This window comes from Myxine glutinosa, chromosome 1 (genome assembly GCF_964187855.1).
Source record: "Myxine glutinosa chromosome 1, kmMyxGlut1.1, whole genome shotgun sequence".
Lineage (NCBI taxonomy): Eukaryota > Metazoa > Chordata > Myxini > Myxiniformes > Myxinidae > Myxine > Myxine glutinosa.
Window position 1 is genome coordinate 371,570,816 of NC_136261.1, and position 20,108 is coordinate 371,590,923.

Genomic DNA, 20,108 nt, shown 5'->3' on the forward strand with positions numbered 1-20,108 from the left:
CTACCAGGGGTATGCACTCTACCAGGGGTATGCACTCTACCAGGGATATGCACCCTACCAGGGGTATGCACTCTACCAGGGGTATGCACTCTACCAGATGTATGCACTCTACCAGAGGTGTGCAATCTAGCAGGGGTATCCCGTCTACCTGGGGTATGCACTCTACCAGGGGTATGCACTCTACCAGAGGTATGGAATCTACCAGGGGTATGCCCTCTACCAGGGGTATGCACTCTACCAGGGGTATGCACCCGACTGGAAGTATGCCCTCTACTGGAGGTATGCACGCTACCTGAGGTATGCCATCTACTGGAGGTATTCACTCTTGCATGGGTATTCACTCTGATGGAGGTATGCACTCTACCAGGGGTACGCCTTCCACCGGAGGTATGCACTCTACCAGAGGTATGCTGGAGGTATGGCCTTTACCAGGATTATACATTCTGCCTAAGGTAGACACTCTACCAGAGGTATGCACTCTGCCGGTGGTATGTCCTCCACCAGGGGTATGCCCACTACCGAGTGCCCTTGTAGTTATTACTGTTAACAGTGGCACTGCGTCTGCGGCACAGCCACACTTCCAGAAAATGATGCAACCAGCAGCCGGGTGGCTGCACACGAACCACTCACGTCTTGTTGTTCATCATAGGCCTAATCTTCTTCAGACGGCATATTTCTGCGCTGCCTCTATCAATGGCAATGATTCGTTCGGCGACCATCCGACTGAGTTTTACTTCCTGTGACATCCTTTAGTATTATAATTCTGATAGTTTGAAAGGATTCCACGAAAACTACGTAAAACGACATTCCTTGGCAAAATAATAGGACCGGGGTAGGCGTGGCTATGACGGTCGTTCAGCTTGATGGAGGCGGGGCCACTGGACACATTTGCCTCAGTGTCGGCGTTGTGCGTGATAATGTGGAATCAAATGATATCAGCAGAAATATCCTGCCTCGGAAATGCCTTGTTTTTCAGTGTTACATTCATGAAAATAAAATAATAGCTGCACACCGGCACCCCACACGGGACACGTGATCACGAACCTTCCAGTCACGGGTCAAGGCAAAGCGAACCACGTGATCAATAACCATCTCGAGTCACGGTTTCTCGGCGGCTGATTCGCTACGTCGGCGCATCACTGATGCCGTTGTAAAGAACAGGCTGAACAAGGGATCAACTCGAACTCTGAATTGAATAAATATTTGAATTGACATTTAGTGTTCCTTTCATCTTTGTTTTGGCATACTGCATTGACTGGACTGGTCAATGGTCAACTAATCGATATTTAAATATAAAGATCCTAGTTTCCATACTCGATTAAACCTGAACCTTGCTGTGCACGTGCTCAGATAAAAAAGCGTGTCACGTGTGCAGTGTGTTTGACTAACGTCTTTCTGATGATTTTTTTGTGACTATTTTTGTCTGGAGAGAATCTACTCAAGTATTACTGAGGTCTTCTGATTTCTCAGAACCAGGATTTGGATACTACAGATAAATACTTATATCTTGTCTTGATAAAGTTCTTCAATGAGGTTAATTTTACAAAACTATTATCAGTGTGTGCTGGCACTTTCGACTCTACGTACTCACGTCGGGATGACGCGGATAAAAAAAAAATGTTGGCCCCACCCAAAGATACAAAACGAAAGTTGGAGTATGTTTTCGTACTCTCATAGTAGTTTGTTGAGGATAGTTGCAGTTCGAGTGTTTAATAAGTTTGGTTGACACTTCAAGTAAGCAAAACAGTAAAAACCACGAGCGTGTCTTTCACGTCCAGCCATCCATAAATTCCTCGCGAAAGGCTCCGCCCCTCCCCTCTGTTCTCACCCTATTGCTTGGAGGGAAACCACAACAGTTATTTTGGGCATTTCTAAGTGCAGTTCGTTGTGTGGCCTGAGGCTGGATTGACATTACTCTTTGAGAAACGAGCAATAAGACAGAGCTGCAAGATACAGTCAGGCTTACGTAAAACAATATAGGAACACATGTACAGTGTTTGACATTGCTGATTAAGATACACTGCCAATCTGAAGTTTTAGAACACCTCAATTTTTCCAGTTTTTATTGAAATTTACGCAGTTTTATGTCTCAATGTACTCTGAAATTAAGCATAGAACAAATAAACAATTGGAGATAACAAAAAAAAAATCATAGAATCATTTTGTTTAACAAAATTTAATTTAAATTTTTGACTCAGCAAAGTATCCACCTTTTGCAGATATAACCGCCGAACACACTCGTGGCATTCTTTCTCCAATGGAAATCAAATATTGTTTGGGAAGTTCTTCCCAACACTGTTGCAGAAGTTCCCACAAATGTGTTGCACTTGTAGGTTGCTTTGCTTTCACACTTCTGTCCAATTCATCCCAAACCAGCTCGATGGGGTTTAAGTCTGGAGACTGTGCTGGCCATTCCATGATTTGAGGCCTGGCCTCTTGTTCTTTTCCTCGAAAGTAGTTTTGACGTCGCCTGGAGGTGTGTTTAGGCTTTCACACCTGGACACACCTGGAGGTGTGTCCAGTCTTCAGTAGTCCACTGGCGGTGCTCCATGGCCCAGGCAAGCCTCTTTTTTTTTTTTTGCCATCTTAGCAATGGCTTTCTTACTGCCACTCGACCTGTCAAACCTGCAGCTCGAAGTCTTCTCTTCACAGTTGAAACTGAGACTTGCTTACTTCGACCAGTGTTAAGCTGTGCTTGAAGCTGTTGTCCTGTGAGCCGCCTATCACGCAAGCTGTTGACTCTCAGAAACATGTCTTCTGATTCTGTTGTGGCTTTGTGTCTGCCAGACCTCTTCCCCTCAGTTTCCTCCAGTTTCCAATATACTACTTCCTGCAGTGCAATATTGTCCAAATAATGCTTCGGAGGGTACAATAACAGTCTGTTCCAACACTGCTTTTATACAGACAGGGGGTTTGTAATCAAGTAATCAGCAGAGGTTGGGACACCTGTACGAATTGTTTGCATCAACTTTCAAGGTTTAATTTACTTACATTGCTGCAGAGCAGCTGTAAGTTGTTAATCCATTACCTGTTCCCTGAAGAAGGCCTTTTTTACAATAAAACTGCGCAATTTACATTATTTTCCCGTTTTTGCTAACCTAAACTTTTTTTTTAACCTCGAGCAGTTTACTGCTTACCTTTGTACCATTTCAGGTTATTCACTGGATATTAAACTGCATAAATTTCAATAAAAACTGGAAAAATTGAGGTGTTCTAAAACTTTTGACCGGTAGTGTATCTTGACACTTTTGCTCCAAGATTGGGCACCAAACCATTGTGTTATTCCACGTTGTAAAAAATAACAGAAACAAGCGAATAAAAAAAGCCCACAGAATCTTGTTTCTCACAGTCTGAGAATCCTTTAGGTGCGTTTTTGGAAACTCCAAGCGGGCTTTCATGTGTCTTTCACTGTGGAGAGGCTTCGGTCTGGCTACTCTGTCATAAAGCAGTGACGGTTGTCCTTCTAGAAGTTTCTCCCGTCTCCACACAGGATCTCCGGAGCTCAGCCAGTGATCATCCGGTTCTTAGTCACCTCTCTGACCAAGGCCATTCTCCCCCGATTGCTCAGTTTGGCCGGGCGGCCAGCTCTCGGAAGAGTCCAGGTTGTTCCAAACTTCTTTCATTTAAGAATTATGGAGGCCACTGTGCTCTTGGGAACCTTCAATTATGCAGAAATTTTTTTGTAGGCTTCCTCAGATCTGTGCCTCGACACAATCCTGTCTCTGAGCTCTGCAGGCAGTTCCTCTGACCTCATGGCTTGGTTTTTGCTCTCATATGCATTGTCAGCTGTGAGACCTTATATAGACAGGTGTGTGCCTTTCCAAATCATGTCCAATCAATTGAATTTACCACAGGTGGACTCCAATCAAGGTGTAGAAACATCTCAAAGATGATCAAGACAAATGGGAGGCACTTCAGCTAAATCTCAAGTGTCATAGCAAAGGGTATGAATACTTACGTCAATGTGATATTTCAGTTTTTCCTTTTGAATAAATTTGCAAAACTTTCTAAAATCCTGTTTTCTCTTTGTCTTTATGGGGTATTTAGTGTAGATTGATGAGGGAAAAAATGAATTTAAACGATTTCAGCATAAGGCTGCAACATAACAAAATGTGAAAAAAGTGAAGGGGTCTGAATACTTTCTGAATGCACTGTCGTAAGCTCCGATGTAATTTCAGGGACTTATTGCAAATTCAGTTGTCTTTCCTACTTTTCTTTTTTATCAACTTCGAGTGACCAATCACAAATGTAGATAATTATATAATGTTGTTATTAGAGATGGCCTTGCAGTATGTAAAAAGTTGATGATCATGTACTGAGAACTGATCAGGTACTGAGATCATGTACTGTTGATGATCATGTACTGTATTCAGGCTGCTACTTTGTAGAGTCTCCGTATGTGGCTACACTACAAGAGTAATCAAGTAATGTTGTAACCAGTGGAGTGTTTGTCGAAGCTTGAAGCAATAATTGATTAAGTGTAAATGAGGCAGTGATGTAAGGATTGCCTGTTTACTGCGAATGGCCAAAGAGATGTTGATCTTCACAAGCACATGATCAGATGAAAATGCATTCTTTGTTTGAAATTAGTTTGGGTGATGCATTATCTGTTTGAAATTTCTTTATATTTTGTCCTTGATGATTTTGTGGAAAAATTTTCAAAAGTGAACTTTCAAAAAACAAGAAAGCGAGAACTATGTTGAACATATAAACCAAGTAAGAGAGAAAAGAAACAAGTGCATCAGAATGAATAAAAAAGGGAAACAAAATCAAAGGTGAGGGAACGAATTAAAGTCAAGAAAGTGGGAATTTTGAAAGATCATGGAAAAAGAGAAAAACCAAAGAAGGACAATGAATTTCCTCGTTAAATATCATTCTTTTCAATCCCTTCACCCTCCATGTCCCATTTCCCTTCATTTCACTTACAAAGTCTTCTCAAGCTGCTCTGGTCCAGCTCAGACATTTGGAGCTCCACTGGCTCTGTTGAAAGAAGGAAAGGTAAAGCAACATCACAATCAATGTGGACACCCTGCTGTTTATTTTTACAGTAAATATTTTTTGCTTTAAGGAACAATTTATAAACATGAACAGATTTGAACAATGTGTGAATGCTAACGAGGCCTTTCCCGCATGCGCTGTGTGTGAATTTTCAGGGACTTGCTTCTGCCCATCAGGGCACTTTTAACCTGCCGCTGCTAGGGAGAAGTGTGTCACTCAAATAGTCTTTTTAAACATGATTTTCAGCATTTAAACGAGTGGCAAATTATCGATGATTAACCATAATTGTTTTGCTTCTGGATGAAAATCAGACTCCTGGAAAAATAGGAAATACGAGAAATATCTGTGGATGAGACCGAGAGGTGTTTAGTTCCGTTAATTTCCTGTTAATACAAGTGAGCTGTGGACACACACACAACACACACACACACACACACACACACACACACACACACACACACACACACACACACACACACACACACACGCGCCTTACCTTCAAGCAATAAATGCAAAAATCAAGTATAATTTATCTTGCCCCGTCCCCCTGGAAACAGGAAAAAGGAAACAAAGAAAATATATTTATCCCAGCCCTCACAGCTCCAAAAGCTCTTTTGGTCTTTTCCTCTATGAAGCAGGTTCTAATCAAGGATTTGCCTGCACTTGGCTCCATTCAATGTTCCCTCTGTCCTTACAAGTCTCCCAGTCCCCACCACTGAAAAGCTTCCCCACAGCATGATGCTGCCACCACCGTATTTCACAGTGGGGATGGTGTCAGATGGGTGATGAGCTGTGCTCTGTTTCCGCCAGAAATAGCACTTTGCATTCAGGCTGAAGAGTTCAATTGTCGTCTCATCAGACCACAGAATATTTTGCCTCACTCGCAGAGTCTTTCACGTATCTTTTTGCAAATTCAAGGCATGCTGTCATGTGCCTTTTTCTCAGGAGTGGCTTTGTCTGGCTTCACAAATCCAGCCATAAAGCCTAGATTTGTGAAGTGCTGCAGACTCTTGTCCTTCCAGAAGGTTCTCCCATCTCAGCCAAGGAACTCTCGTTCTGTCACAGTTGTCATTGGGTTATTGTTCACCTTCCTTGACCAAGGTGCTTCTTGCCCGGTTGCTCAGTTTCGTCGGACGGAACTTTCAACATTCTCGAAATTGCTTGATACCCTTCCTCAGATCTACGCCTCCTCACAATTCTATCTCAGAGTTATACGGACAGTTCCTTGGACTTTATGGTAGTTTCTTCTCTGACATGCACTGTCAACTGCAGGACCTTGTATAGAAAGGTGTGTTTCTTTCTAATATCATTTCCAATCAATTGAGCTCCATTAGCTCTGTTTGAAACGTACAATGTTTGTTTTTTAATTTAACATTTTTTTGTCAATGCACTAATTGTATTTTATAAACTTTTATCTTGGAAGCAATCTTTGATTGAAAATTATGAATATGTATGCATGTGCAATTCAGCCATTCGCTGCCAGACATGCTTTCGACAAACCATTTTGATTGATTGATTGAATTGGCCATAGTGGATTCCAATTAAGTTGAACATCCATCTTAAGGATGATCAAAGGAAATTGGATGCACCTCAGCTCAATTTGGAGTGTCATAGGAAAAGTATTGAATACTTGTCAACTCAAGACATTTCAGCTTTTCATTTTTAATTATTTTGTGAAAGGAAATTCCCAAAAGAATTAATTCCACATTATGGGGTATTACGTGTAGATCAGTGACCAAAAAAATCTACATTTTATCCATTTTAAATTCAAGCCGTAACACAACAAAATGTGAAAAAGTCAAGGGGTGTGAATACTTTCTGAAGGTACTGTACGGTATCCTTTAAGGTGCCCCAAACACCGCTAAGGTGCCAAAACAGATTATGTCCTTTTGAAAGTTGTGTATGAGAGGAAGACAATGATCTTTGTCATTTATGTACTTTTCACTTTTCTATTATCCTTCCTGGTTCTCTCGCATCTCAATCTCATGTTCCCCAAAGAATTATTCTCCTCACAAAATAGCACATTTTTGTCACTCACTCATATTTTTCAGAAAGTTCTCATGGAGTTCAATGAATGAGCCCAGATTCTTCTCCTCTTTGGAGAAGTCCAACACTGTGGGTTGTGCCATCTTCAGAGATTGAAAATGTGACACCGACTCGAGCCTTGGTATGAAAAGGAAAAAACTTCAGGAAGGTCAGGGGGTCATTGGAGGAGAAAAAGGTTTGTAAAATGATATTATAAAAGCCTCAAATATAGAAGATATCGATAAACTTCTCTCAGCGGTCCTTCGATTGTGCTCCAATTACTTTAGTTCTCTCAGTTTTCCCAGTCTTTCCACCACATACTTCCTTGTTTAAAATCTCAACTCAAAAAAATATACATATATTTCCTTCTCTGTTCTTATTCGTTTATTCGTTCGTTCGTTCTTCGACCACGTGTTTCTCCCCCATTTCCCCAGATAGTTTTCACTGCTCAATTTAAAAATGTTTAAACTTTCCCCTGAAGTACTGCATTCTGTCATATATTATAACACCTTTTTCTTCTTCTTCTTTAAAAGGATGCTTTCAACTTGCTCACCAAATCTATTCATTCCAAAAAAAAATTCCATCTATTACAGTGCTCTTTCATACATTCCCGAAACTCAGCTGCACTCCACCCCCCCCCCCCTCCTCCAGCGTCCTTAAACGTATTTTTGACTCGAAGGTCACAAGAAACTCATTTTGCAATAAATGTTCGTTTCCCATTAATCGTGCACTTTCTAAAATCCAATCTCACCCCTCCCCTCCAAATCTTCCCCATCACACCTCCCCTCCAAAACCTCCCCATCACCCCTCCCCTCCAAATCTCCCCCCTTGCCCCTCCCCTCCAAATCTTCCCCATCACCCATCTCTTTCAAATCTTCACCCTCCCCTCCAAATCTTCCCCATCACCCCTCCCCTCCAAATCTCCCCCCTTGCCCCTCCCCTCCAAATCTTCCCCATCACCCATCTCTTTCAAATCTTCACCCTCCCCTCCAAATCTTCCCCATCACCCATCCCTTTCAAATCTCCCCCTTGCCCCTTCCCTCCTAAACTCCCCCCACACCCGTGCCCTCCTAGACTCTCCCTCACTCCTCCCCTTCTAGACTCCCCCCTCACCGCTCCCCTCCAAATCTCCCCTATCTCTCACCCTTTCAAATCCCCCCCCCCCTGTCCCTTCCCTCCTAAACTCTCCCCTAACCCCTCCCCTCATAAACTCCCCCCCTCCCCTTCAAATCTCCCCACCCTCATTTCTTCTCCATTTCCCCCCTCTCACCCCTCTTCCTCAAAGCATCCTCCCCACTTCTTCCCCCTTCCAACTCTCACCTTCATCTCCCCCAACATTCTGCCTCGCTCTTCCCCCTCCTCAAATAACACCTCACTGTCCCTCACCCAATCACCATCAAACCTTTTGTCCACCCCATCCTTCCCTTTCTGCAAGCCATTCTGAAATCTCTGACACACCTTCAACAGCTCTCCCTACCTCCTCTACTCCTCGTCCACATCTTACCCTACCCCTCCCCCCCTCTGTTCTGTATCCGATGCTCCCTCTTTTCCTCTTCATTAAAGGTATGGACCTCAAACATCCAGGGCCTTCGCTCAAACTTGACTGATCTCTCCATACAGGTTGCTTCTGACAAACCAGACGTGATCTGCTTAACAGAAACTTTCCTCCTTCATGATGTCTCTGATTCCTTAGTATCTCTCCCGTGTTATTCCCTCCTCCGGTATGATAGACCTGAGCCTCGTCCTGGAGGTGGGGTTGCCATCTTTATCAAAAACTCTCTTCCTCACTCGCCCTGCACTGCCCTCTCTCCACCTCACCCCCAGGAATACCTCTGGCTACAGCTTCCCGTTCGCTCCCACCTTTTGTTAATATGTGTGTTGTACCGTCCACCAAACAGTGATGACTCCATCTACATCTCGCTGTCTGATAATATGGACCAACTTCGATCTACTCATCCCAACTCTCTCTTCCTCATATGTGGCGATTTCAATTGTCACCGTGCCAGTTGGCTGGGTGTGGGTACCTCTCTCACCAGCCATGGCTCCTCAGCAAAGGACTTCTGCGACTCACTGGGAATGACACAATCTGTCAATTTCCCGACCTGGATCTCAGTCAAGGGAGCATCTTCTCTTCTGGACTTGGTTATGACTAACTTCCCTTAGAATGTCTGCTGCTCTTCTTCTGCTCCAATCGGCTCATCTGATCATGTGCTTGTTAAAGTGGACATCTCTCTGACCATTCTCAGAGAGCCTCCTCAGCGTCGACGAGTCTGGCATTTCACTCAGGCCAACTGGCACGGTCTTCAAGCAGCCATCAATCATGTGGACTGGTCTCCCATCTCTACCGCCTCTGACATCAACTCATCCTGGGAATTCTTCCAAAGTAAATTGCTCTCTCTCATGCACAGATTTATCCCATCTCATCTTCAGTTGTCATACCCTTCCTCCCGTCCATGGCACATGGAATCTTGTGGTGAGGCTGTTGCCGAGAAACAACTTGCCTTTGTCTCCTGGAAAGCAAATCCAACGGAAGGAAATCTCATTTCCTTTCACAAAGCCCAAAACAAGTGTGTGTCCACCCTCTGGAGAGCCAGGAAACAATATCTCTCCATTCTCAACACCGAACTCTCTTATCTGTCCCCCTCTTCCAAATCCTGGTGGCATCTGGTCAAATCTGTTTCTGGTGTCTGTTCCCCCTCTATCCCCTCCCTTACCTCAAACGGCTACACAGCTGACTCCGCACGTGAAAAAGCTGAATGTCTCAACTCTGTGTTTGCCTCTAAATCTTGTGTCTCAAACCCATCCCTCTCTGTACCCATCGTACCCAGTCGTACCCAGCTGCTCCTGGACTTTGTGTCCTTTCCTCCTGACAAGGTGGAAAAGTTTCTGTCAACCCTCGACTCTGATTCTGATTCTGCAACTGGACCTGACGGCATCAGCCCACGGGTCCTAAAATCCTGTTCTTCCGCTTTCACTCCCTCTCTCTGTTCTCTTCACCCTCTCCTTTGCTCAAGGTCATCTGCCATCTGCTTGGAAATCAGCTAACATCTCTGCTTTACACAAAAAATGTGCAAAAACAGATCCTAGCAACTACAGACGAATCAGCATTCTCCCAATTATCAGCAAAGTAATGGAATCCATCATTGCTTCGGATATGAAATCTTTCCTCTTCTCCAATGGCTTGATCTCTGATCATCAATTTGGTTTCAGACCAGGTCACTCTACTCTGGACATGCTGCCTCTGCTTTCTCAACAATGGACGGAGGTCCTCAATGCTAAACAGGAAATTAGAGCTGTCTCCCTTGACATATCACGTGCCTTTGATACTGTCTGGCACCCCGCTCTGCTCACCAAACTCTCCTCCTTTGGTATCCATGGAAATCTCCACGCATGGCTTGTGGACTTCCTCTCTGGTCATAGTCAAGGTGTGGCCCTGAATGGGTTTCTCTCATCTCCTCTTCCTGTTCAGGCTGGAGTTCCCCAAGGCAGTGTTCTGGGCCCTGTGCTCTTTCTGGTCTTCATCAATGATCTCTCTGAATCTCTTGAAAATCCTCTCTATGTCTTTGCTGACGACTCCACTCTCTGCTCCATTCCTCATCCCTCAGATCGGCAGTCTGCAGCCTCCTCACTCTCTGCAGACCTGGACAAAATCACAGACTGGGCAAACAAGTGGAACATGTCTTTCAATCCTGACAAATATCACACTCCTACGATGTCTCTCCGAAAGGACCGACTGGACAACCCTCCCATCCACTTTCTGAATAATCCTCTCCAATAAGTTCTGTCACTCAAGCTTTTGGGTCTCACTATCTGCCATGATCTTTCCTGGGAAAACCACATTTCAAATCTGGCCTCCAAAGCCAGTTGCCGACTCGGCATCCTCCGTCGTGCGAAGTCCTTCATCGGCACACCTGAGTTCCTCACCATATACAAGGCTTTCATCCGCAGCTCAATGGAATACTGCTCTCCCCTCTGGGCTGGTGCTCCTGCCTCACGGCAAGCTCATCTACACGCTGTTGAAAGCAAAGCGTTCAGAATCATTGGAATCTCCCACGATGAGGCTAACTCCGAGGGTATTTTACTCATTCACCGCAGGCAGGTTGGTGGTCTTTCCGTCTTCTACTGACTCCTCTCAGGCCTTGCTCCCCCAGCTCTCTCTGGGCTCTGTCCCCCAAATATTCCTGCAGGTCGCACAAGATCTACCTGCAATCCTCTTATGGTTAAACTGCCAAAATCAAGACTCTCTGCTCACCTTCACTCCTTCATTCCTCTTTTCTCACACCTCTGGAACAAAATCCATCACTCTCTTCAATCCCACTCCTCCCTCCAGGTCTTTAAAACAGCTGTTCACCACCATCTCTTATCTTCCCCCATCCAAAACCTTGATCTTTTCTCCCCCTGCTAATTTCACCCCAAATCCACTTTTTTGAAATAACAACTTCTTTCCTGGAAGTCCTTGTTGTCCTTGTGTTTTATACTTCTCGCACCCCCCCCCACCCCCACCCCCTTCCCACGCCTCCTCCCCCCAAGCCATCTCCCTCCCACACATCTCCCGATGTCCCTGCTCTCAAATGTTGTGTTTGTGTGCTTCCCCTTCTCTCCCCATCTTGTCTGCCGCTCCCTCTTTTTATAAATTTTGTTTGTCTGTTTGATTTGTTTGTGTGATAAATGTTAGCTCTTTCACGAGCCTCGATTCTGTATCCAAAAAAACCCAAAAAAGAACAACTTGTGGTTGAAATAGAATATATAACCACCTTTAGAGGCCATTTTTCCCCGCAAAGCAGGGGTTGGCCTTTTTCGGGCACCGTGGTTGTTGTTGTTTTTTGGTCCCCTTTTTGAAGCAATGTTTTACGGCCGGATGCCCTTCCTGACGCAAACCCTGTTTTGTCGCCTTTTACGACAAACAGGGCATTACCAGTGAACTGGTACTCAATGAGCCGACCTCGGAAGGATGACAGGCTGAGTCAACCCCCCTGGCGTTAATTCAGCGATCGACCGGGATTCGAACCCAGGATCCTAGGATCCTAAGCTGGCACCCTAGCCGCTAGCCCAACACCAGGGATATGGTTGTGGTTGAAATAGAATGATCGATGGAATTTATATTTGCGCCAATCTTTCGATGAGAATCTATAATTCAACACATATATGAAAAGGAGAATGGGTGAAACAAATAGACTTGATAAACTTTTATTTTCTTCATGTTCTCTATTATAATATGGACTCAGGTTACATTATATAACAAGGATCATCAAATGGGAACGAGTTGAGACATTTTTGTGAATTACATATTTTTGGAAGAAGTAGAAAATAAAATATATCTGGAGATGATTGAAAATGAATGATGGTTCTGAAGAAGGAACAGAGAGGAGGAAAAAAGCATGCTGTGTCAAACAACGTGATGGACACCATCACAGTCTCACCTTTTTATGACATCCTTATAACCCTGAAAAGGAAGAAAAGTGAATTACCTCAAGACTTCTTCGTTAATGAATGCTCTCTTCATAAATGTAAATAATGCTTCATAAATATTGTGGTAAATGTGAAACTATAATCCCGAAACAAGAGTGATAAATGAACTTCCAGGGTCTGTGTCAAGGACGATATCTCCACATATGATGGTATATTCATGTTGTGTTATTGTCCTTCTGAAGTACAATGTACCATTAATTCACTCTCCGAGCAATACCCCAAATCCGAGCATTCAATAGGTTCTCATGTCCTGAAAGTTTATGATTAGTCAATTTTTTCCTCTTCTAAAAAAATTAAATTCAATAAACATTGACAATTAAACATTACCACTTTTGTAAAAGGTGACGAAGAATGCCGACCTGTAAAAAAGAAATAGTCTCAAGATCCTGGAGTGCTGCTTTCAATGTGGAATTTGTTTCCTGGAGAGAGTTCAACTGCTCCTTCACCTTGTCCATCTGCTTCTGAAGGAGAAAAATCTTCTCATTTTGCCTTTTGATCACGCTACTCTTCATCAGATCCACGGATTTATCCACATATTGGTACAGCGCCAATCGCTTTTCCTCCATCCTGTCCACAGTCCCTTTGCCTGAATCCTGGAATAAATCAATCATTGTGTGATTAGAGTTAAAAGTCAAGAATAAACCATCAGAAAGAAGGTTAAAACTAAAGAGAACAAAGAATTACGACTGAGGAAGGATTAGGACATATTGCACGAGTGCATTTAAAAGGACATAATGTATTGGACAGGACCCTTATCCACAACACTTATTGGGGTGAGTTGATGGGTTGATGGAAACTTTCAACATTTACCCAACCGAGATGAGGGAGATTTTAACCAGTTCGCATGTGATGGACAGAATTAGGCAGAAAAGGTATAAATCTTTAAAAGTGAAAGAAATAAAATAATATTTCAGATTTCCTCATCACAAAAAAACACCAACACTTGTTCAGATATGGACAGAGTTTGTTTCCAGTGATTTGCACAGAGGTGGGCAGAGATATTACAGGATACCTGCCTACCTCCACTCTTTTCTCTGGCTTGTGAAACGATCTTCATGAAAAAGTTCAATCCCGCTCTACCCTCCACGGCGAGGTGTTGGCATCCCACTACCCTCTCCCGTCATCCTGAACCATCCAAACCTGCAATATTTTACCACTTTCACTATTTTCACCACTTTTCACCACCACTCCCCACTTCCCTAAACCAATCGTCTTGCAGGTTAATGTGTTCTTCACATCTTGTTGTTTTTCTTTTTTGCCCATTAATAAATTCCCTAACCTTTTCATATTCCACCTTTTGCCCCACTGCCGCACCGTCAATACATTTCCTTTTTTCACTTTGTTTTTTGCTCTTCCATGAGCTGACTTTTGTATCCAAAAAGAGCATTTTAAACAATAACCTGAAAGCATTTTAAGCAGACAACTTCCAAAAAAAAGTCTGTTCAGTTGGATTTAAAAATAAATCTGACATTAATGGTCATGGATTGAAATTGTTTTGAGTCAGGTGGTTGGTGGCTAGTGTGTGTAGATGCCCAGAGGTGGCTTGAGATGGCTGAGATGCAAGTAATATTGTGTAGTTTGAGCTGTGGTGATGTCACCCATTGTAGAACAAATATTTTTTCCAGATGCTAATTCTCTTTCCTTCAATCACGTCCATTCCTTGGTATTTCATACCTGTGTTTGTTCAACCTGCCGCTTCAGCTGATGGAGTTGGGATTCAAGGTGCTGCTTTGACTTTGATAGTTCAGGACACTTTGCAGCCAAAACGCCCTGCACAGAATAAATAAGTCCAGGTAAAGGGAATTGTTCATCTGTATGTGGAAACGATAAGGCACAAACTGCACAAAATGATTTTAAAATGTATTTGCAAAAAAAGTGGAGACGAGACATTTATAGATTCCAAAATAAATATCAACTCTTCTTTATTTATACAACTGTATGAGAAGAGAGCTCATCAACATTATTTATCATGGTGAATAATTGATCGTTAAAGGAAGCAGAGGTGGACTATAAAGGGGCGCTCTACATCTGGCAAATAAAATACATTTACTTCTTCATGCAGCTGAATGAATGAAATTGGCACCCTTCATATGAACTTTTCTGGAGCATTACTTGGTTCCTCCTCAGAACATAAGGGTAGACCAACATGCACATGAGATTTTTTGAATGTCCTTTCTTTTCTATTCTTTGGCATTTTCTACAAGCTATGAAATGTCGCTTCTTTTCTATACTTTGGCATTTTGTACAAGCTATGAAATGTCGCTTCTTTTCTATTCTTTGGCATTTTCTACAAGCTATGAAATGTCGCTTCTTTTCTATAATTTGGCATTTTCTATAAGCTATGAAATGTCGCTCCTTTTCTCCAAGCTATGAAATGTCGCTTCTTTTCTATATTTTGGCATTTTCTACAAGCTATGAAATGTCGCTCCTTTTCTATACTTTGGCATTTTCTACAAGCTATGAAATGTCGCTTCTTTTCTATTCTTTGGTATTTTCGACAAGCTATGAAATGTCACTTCTTTTCTATTCTTTGGTATTTTCTATAAGCTATTAAATGGCCCTTCTTTTCTATTCTTTGGCATTTTCTACAAGCGATGAAATGTCGCTTCTTTTCTATACTTTGGCATTTTCTACAAGCTATGAAATGTCGCTTCTTTTCTATAATTTGGCATTTTCTACAATCTATGAAATGTCGCTTCTTTTCTATTCTTTGGCAATTTCTACAAGCTATGAAATGTCCCTTCTTTTCTATTCTTTGGCAATTTCTACAGGCTATGAAATGTCCCTTCTTTTCTGTACTTTGGCATTTTCTACAAGCTATGAAATGTCGCTCCTTTTCTACAAGCTATGAAATGTCCCTTCTTTTCTATTCTTTGGCAATTTCTACAAGCTATGAAATGTCCCTTCTTTTCTGTACTTTGGCATTTTCTACAAGCTATGAAATGTCGCTCCTTTTCTACAAGCTATGAAATGTCCCTTCTTTTCTATTCTTTGGCATTTTCTACAAGCTATGAAATGTCCCTTCTTTTCTGTACTTTGGCATTTTCTACAAGCTATGAAATGTCACTTCTTTTTTATACTTTGGCATTTTCTCCAAGCTATGAAATGTCGATTCATTTTTTTTTTTTTTGTATACTGAATCGAGGCTCGTGAAAGAGCTAACATTTACATCACAAACGAATCAACCAGACAAACAAAATATATAAAAAGAGGGAGCGGAAGACAAGATGGGTGTAGAAGGGGAAGCACACAAACACAACATTTGAGAGCAGGGAGATGTGTGGGAGGGAGAGGGCTTGGGGGGGGGAGGAGGTGTGGGAAGGGGGGGGGGGGGTGGGAGAAGTATAAAACACAAGGACACCAAGGACTTCCAGGACAGAAGTTGGTATTCCAAAAAAGTGCAATTGGGGTGAAATTAGCGGGGGTAGAAAATATCAAGGTTTTGGCTGGGGGAAGATAAGAGATGGTGGTGAACAGCTGTTTTAAAGACCTGGAGGGTGGAGTGGGATTGAAGAGAGTGAGGGAGTTTGTTCCAGAGGTGGGAGAAAAGAGGAATGAAGGAGTGAAGGTGGGCAGAGAGTCTTGATTTTGGCAGTTTAACCATAAGAGGGTTGCAGGTAGATCTTGTGCGACCTGTAGGAATATTTGTGGGACAGAGCCCAAAGAGAGCTGGGGGGGCAAGGCCAGAGAGGAGTCGGTCGAGACGGAAAGACCACCAACCTGCCTGCGGTGAGTGAGTGAGAGGCCCTTGGAGTTAGCTTCATCGCGGGAGATTCCAATGATTCTGAATGCTTTGGTTTCAACAGCGTGAAGACGAGCTCGGAAGACGAGGCAGGAGCACCAGCCCAGAGGGGAGAGCAGTATTCCATTGAGCTACGGATGAAAGCCTTGTATGTGGTGAGGAGCTCAGGTGTGCCAAGGAAGGACTTCGCACGACGGAGGATGCCCAGTCGGTGACTGGCTTTGGAGGCCAGATTTGAAATGTGGTTTTCCCAGGAAAGATCATGGCAGATAGTGAGACCCAAAAGCTTGAGTGACAGAACTTCTTGGAGAGGATTATTCAGAAAGTGGATGGGAGGGTTGTCCAGTCGGTCTTTTCGGAGAGACATCGTAAGAGTGTGAGATTTGTCAGGATTGAAAGACATGTTCCACTTGTTTGCCCAGTCTGTGATTTTGTCCAGGTCTGCAGAGAGTGAGGAGGCTGCAGACTGCCGATCTGAGGGATGAAGAATGGAGCGACAGAGAGTAGAGTCATCAGCAAAGAGATAGAGAGGATTTTCAAGAGAGTCAGAGAGATCATTGATGAAGACCAGAAAAAGCACAGGGCCCAGAACACTGCCTTGGGGAACTCCAGCCTGAACAGGAAGAGGAGATGAGAGAAACCCATTCAGGGCCACACATTGACTATGACCAGAGAGGAAGTCCACAAGCCATGCGTGGAGATTTCGATGGATACCAAAGGAGGAGGGTTTGGTGAGCAGAGCGGGGTGCCAGACCGTATCGAAGGCACGTGATATGTCAAGGGAGACAGCTCTAATTTCCTGTTTGGCATTGAGGACCTCCATCCATTGTTGAGAAAGCAGAAGCAGCATGTCCAGAGTAGAGTGTCCAGGTCTGAAACCAAATTGATGATCAGAGATCAAGCCATTGGAGAAGAGGAAAGATTTCATATCTGAAGCAATGATGGATTCCATGACTTTGCTGATAATTGGGAGAAGGCTGATTGGTCTGTAGTTGCTGGGATCTGTTTTTGCACCTTTATGTGCAAAGCGGTGATGTTGGCAGATTTCCAAGCAGATGTCAGATGACCTTGAGCAAAAGAGAGGGTGAAGAGAACAGAGAGAGGGAGTGAAAGAGCGGAAGAACAGGATTTTAGGACCTGTGGGCTGATGCCGTCAGGTCCAGTTGCAGAATCAGAGTCGAGGGTCGACAGAAACTTTTCCACCTTGTCAGGAGGAAAGGACACAGAGTCCAGGAGCAGCTGGGTTCGACTGGGTACGGTGGGTGCAGAGAGGGATGGGTTTGGGACACAAGATTTCAAGGCAAACACAGAGTTGAGGCATTCAGCTTTTCCACATGCGGAGTCAGCCGTGTGGCCGTTTGAGGTGAGGGAAGGGATGGAGGGGGAACAAACACCAGAAACAGATTTGACCAGACGCCACCAGGATTTGGAAGAGGGAGACAGATAAGAGAGTTCGGTCCTGAGAACGGAGAGATATTGTTTCCTGGCTCTCCTGAGGGTGGACACACACTTGTTTCGGGCTTTGTGAAAGGAAATGAGATTTCCTTCCATTGGATTTGCTTTCCAGGAGACAAAAGCAAGTTGTTTCTGGGCAATAGCCTCACCACAAGATTCGTGTACCATGGACGGGAGGAAGGGTATGACAACTGAAGACAAGATGGGATAAATCTGTGCATGAGAGAGAGCAATTTACTTTGGAAGAATTCCCAGGATGAGTTGATGTCAGAGGCGGTAGAGATGCGAGACCAGTCCAGATGATTGATGGCTGCTTGAAGACCGTGCCAGTTGGCCTGAGTGAAGTGCCAGACTCGACGACGCTGAGGAGGCTGAGGAGGCTCTCTGAGAATGGTCAGAGAGATGTCCACTTTAACAAGCACATGATCAGATGAGCCGATTGGAGCAGCAGACATTTTCAGGGAAGTTAGTCATAACCAAGTCCAGAAGAGACGATGCTCCGTTGACTGAGATCCGGGTCGGGAAATTGACAGATTGCGTCAGTCCCAGTGAGTCACAGAAGTCCTTTGCTGAAGAGCCATGGCTGGTGAGAGGTACCCCCATCCAGCCAACTGGCATGGTGACAATTGAAATCACCACATATGAGGAAGAGAGAGTTGGGATGGGTAAATAGAAGTTGGCCCGTATTATCAGACAGCGAGATGTAGATGGAGTCATCACTGTTTGGTGGACGGTACAACACACGTGAACAAAAGGTGGGAGCGAAGGGGAAGCCGTAGCCAAAGGTATTCCTGGGGGTGAGGTGGAGAGAGGGCAGTGCCTTCTTTTCTATTCTTTGACATTTTCTACAAGCTATGAAATGTCCCTTCTTTTCTGTACTTTGCCACATGGCACATACCATATAAAGAGGCCTTTTCCATACCCCTGGCATTTTTCGCAAGAATTACTACCGGGGTCAAAAAATTTCTATGCCCAACATTTTGGGGATCGCCCCCATGAGCCAAGCAAAAATAAGACCGCGGGTCCTCAAGCTCACCTGCATCAAGAGCAACAATCACTCAAACCCCCCAGAGACCATGATATTTTTTAATGCGGTGAACAAACTTTTGTACATCATGAGTGATGAAGGTTGTGGGCAAGTTTCATCAAAACAGTGTGTGTAGTTTCGGTAAGCGCACTTCCATTGCAAGCAAAATCATGTCGAGCATTATCGATAAAGATGGAAAGTCTTTTGTCTTTTCAAAGAACCTAATCATGGATCATCATTTTGGATTCTGTGTCATTCAACTTTGCAAACGATTTTGCTTCGCAATTAGAACTGGTAAGAAGGCTTGAATCTGAAACAAATCGTCAAGATACATGTCGATACAACATGGCTTGGACATATTTTCGATAATCAATATGAAGTAGCATCCTGTTCGACTTGTCAAGCTCACTAACTGCTGCATTCAAGAAAGCTATCACACCTGGCTTATTTGCTTCCAGCAATTGCACAAATGACTCCACATTATATAGTACAGCACTGTATCCTGCAGACAGACAGATATAGCAGCTGCATCACTGCCTCACGATTTGTAATGGTTGGACAAACAAAATGGATCACACCTTGCCTTCCTGGCATTTCTCTCAGTCTCACACCAGAAGGACCATTACATAAACCCACATATTTCCATGTTCAACCACTGAGTGTCTTCGAGATTCAGTGTCTATCTTCTGACATCTCTTCGGTTGAATATGTTACAAAGTTGGTTTGCAAAAGCAACCACAGATCGGGCATTCTCTGTCGTGTTAAGTCATTCCTTGATGGATGTGAGCAGTGAGTCTGGATTTTGGGAGTTTCACAAGAAGTGAGTTCGTGGCAGAACCCTATGGGGGGTTGAAGGGTGAGGAGACAGAACATTAAAAGGGGAGAGGGTGAAAGGCTAGCAAGGACACAGGAGAAGATAGAGAGCCAACCAAGCTGTCAGCGATGCAGGAGTAACAGGCCCAGGGATGCCGCATTGCTGAAGGAGATTCCACTGCTTTTGAAGGCCTCGATATCCATGGATTCAAGTTGAAAAGGTGTGAAATAGGAACATGAGCCCAGAAGGAAAGCAATACTCCATTGGGCTGCAACTGTAAGCCTTGTGGGTTGTTAAAAATTACAATTTGTCTTTGCATGATGGAGAATTCCCAATGAGGCAATGGCTTTGCAAGCCAACTCAGATATTTAGTTGGTCCAGGAGGGATTGTGGATAATGGAGATGTTAACACGTTTGAAGACCTGAATTGCAAGTGTTGCTTAAATGGAATGGATTGGTTTTCCCAGATGGTCCTTTTAAAGAGACGAAGTGAGACTGACATTCACTAGGGTTTACAATTCCAAGTGCTGCTCCAGCTTCTTCTTTTTTCACACATCTTCAGAGAGGGAAGAGGCTGA

The 20,108-nt window shown here is 43.7% G+C and overlaps 1 protein-coding gene across 1 annotated transcript in view; it reads right to left on the reverse strand.

The window, feature by feature from the left end:
* LOC137415305 (tripartite motif-containing protein 14-like) overlaps positions 1-20,108 on the reverse strand; it is a 40,087-nt gene that overhangs the window by 7,313 nt on the left and 12,666 nt on the right. Inside the window, exons 3-7 of the mRNA XM_078770159.1 lie at positions 14,167-14,262; positions 12,852-13,085; positions 12,444-12,466; positions 7,037-7,161; positions 4,927-4,980 (exon numbers count right to left, since the gene is read on the reverse strand). Of these exons, the coding sequence (XP_078626285.1) occupies positions 4,927-4,980; positions 7,037-7,161; positions 12,444-12,466; positions 12,852-13,085; positions 14,167-14,262 (532 nt within the window). The remainder of the gene's footprint in view (positions 1-4,926; positions 4,981-7,036; positions 7,162-12,443; positions 12,467-12,851; positions 13,086-14,166; positions 14,263-20,108) is intronic.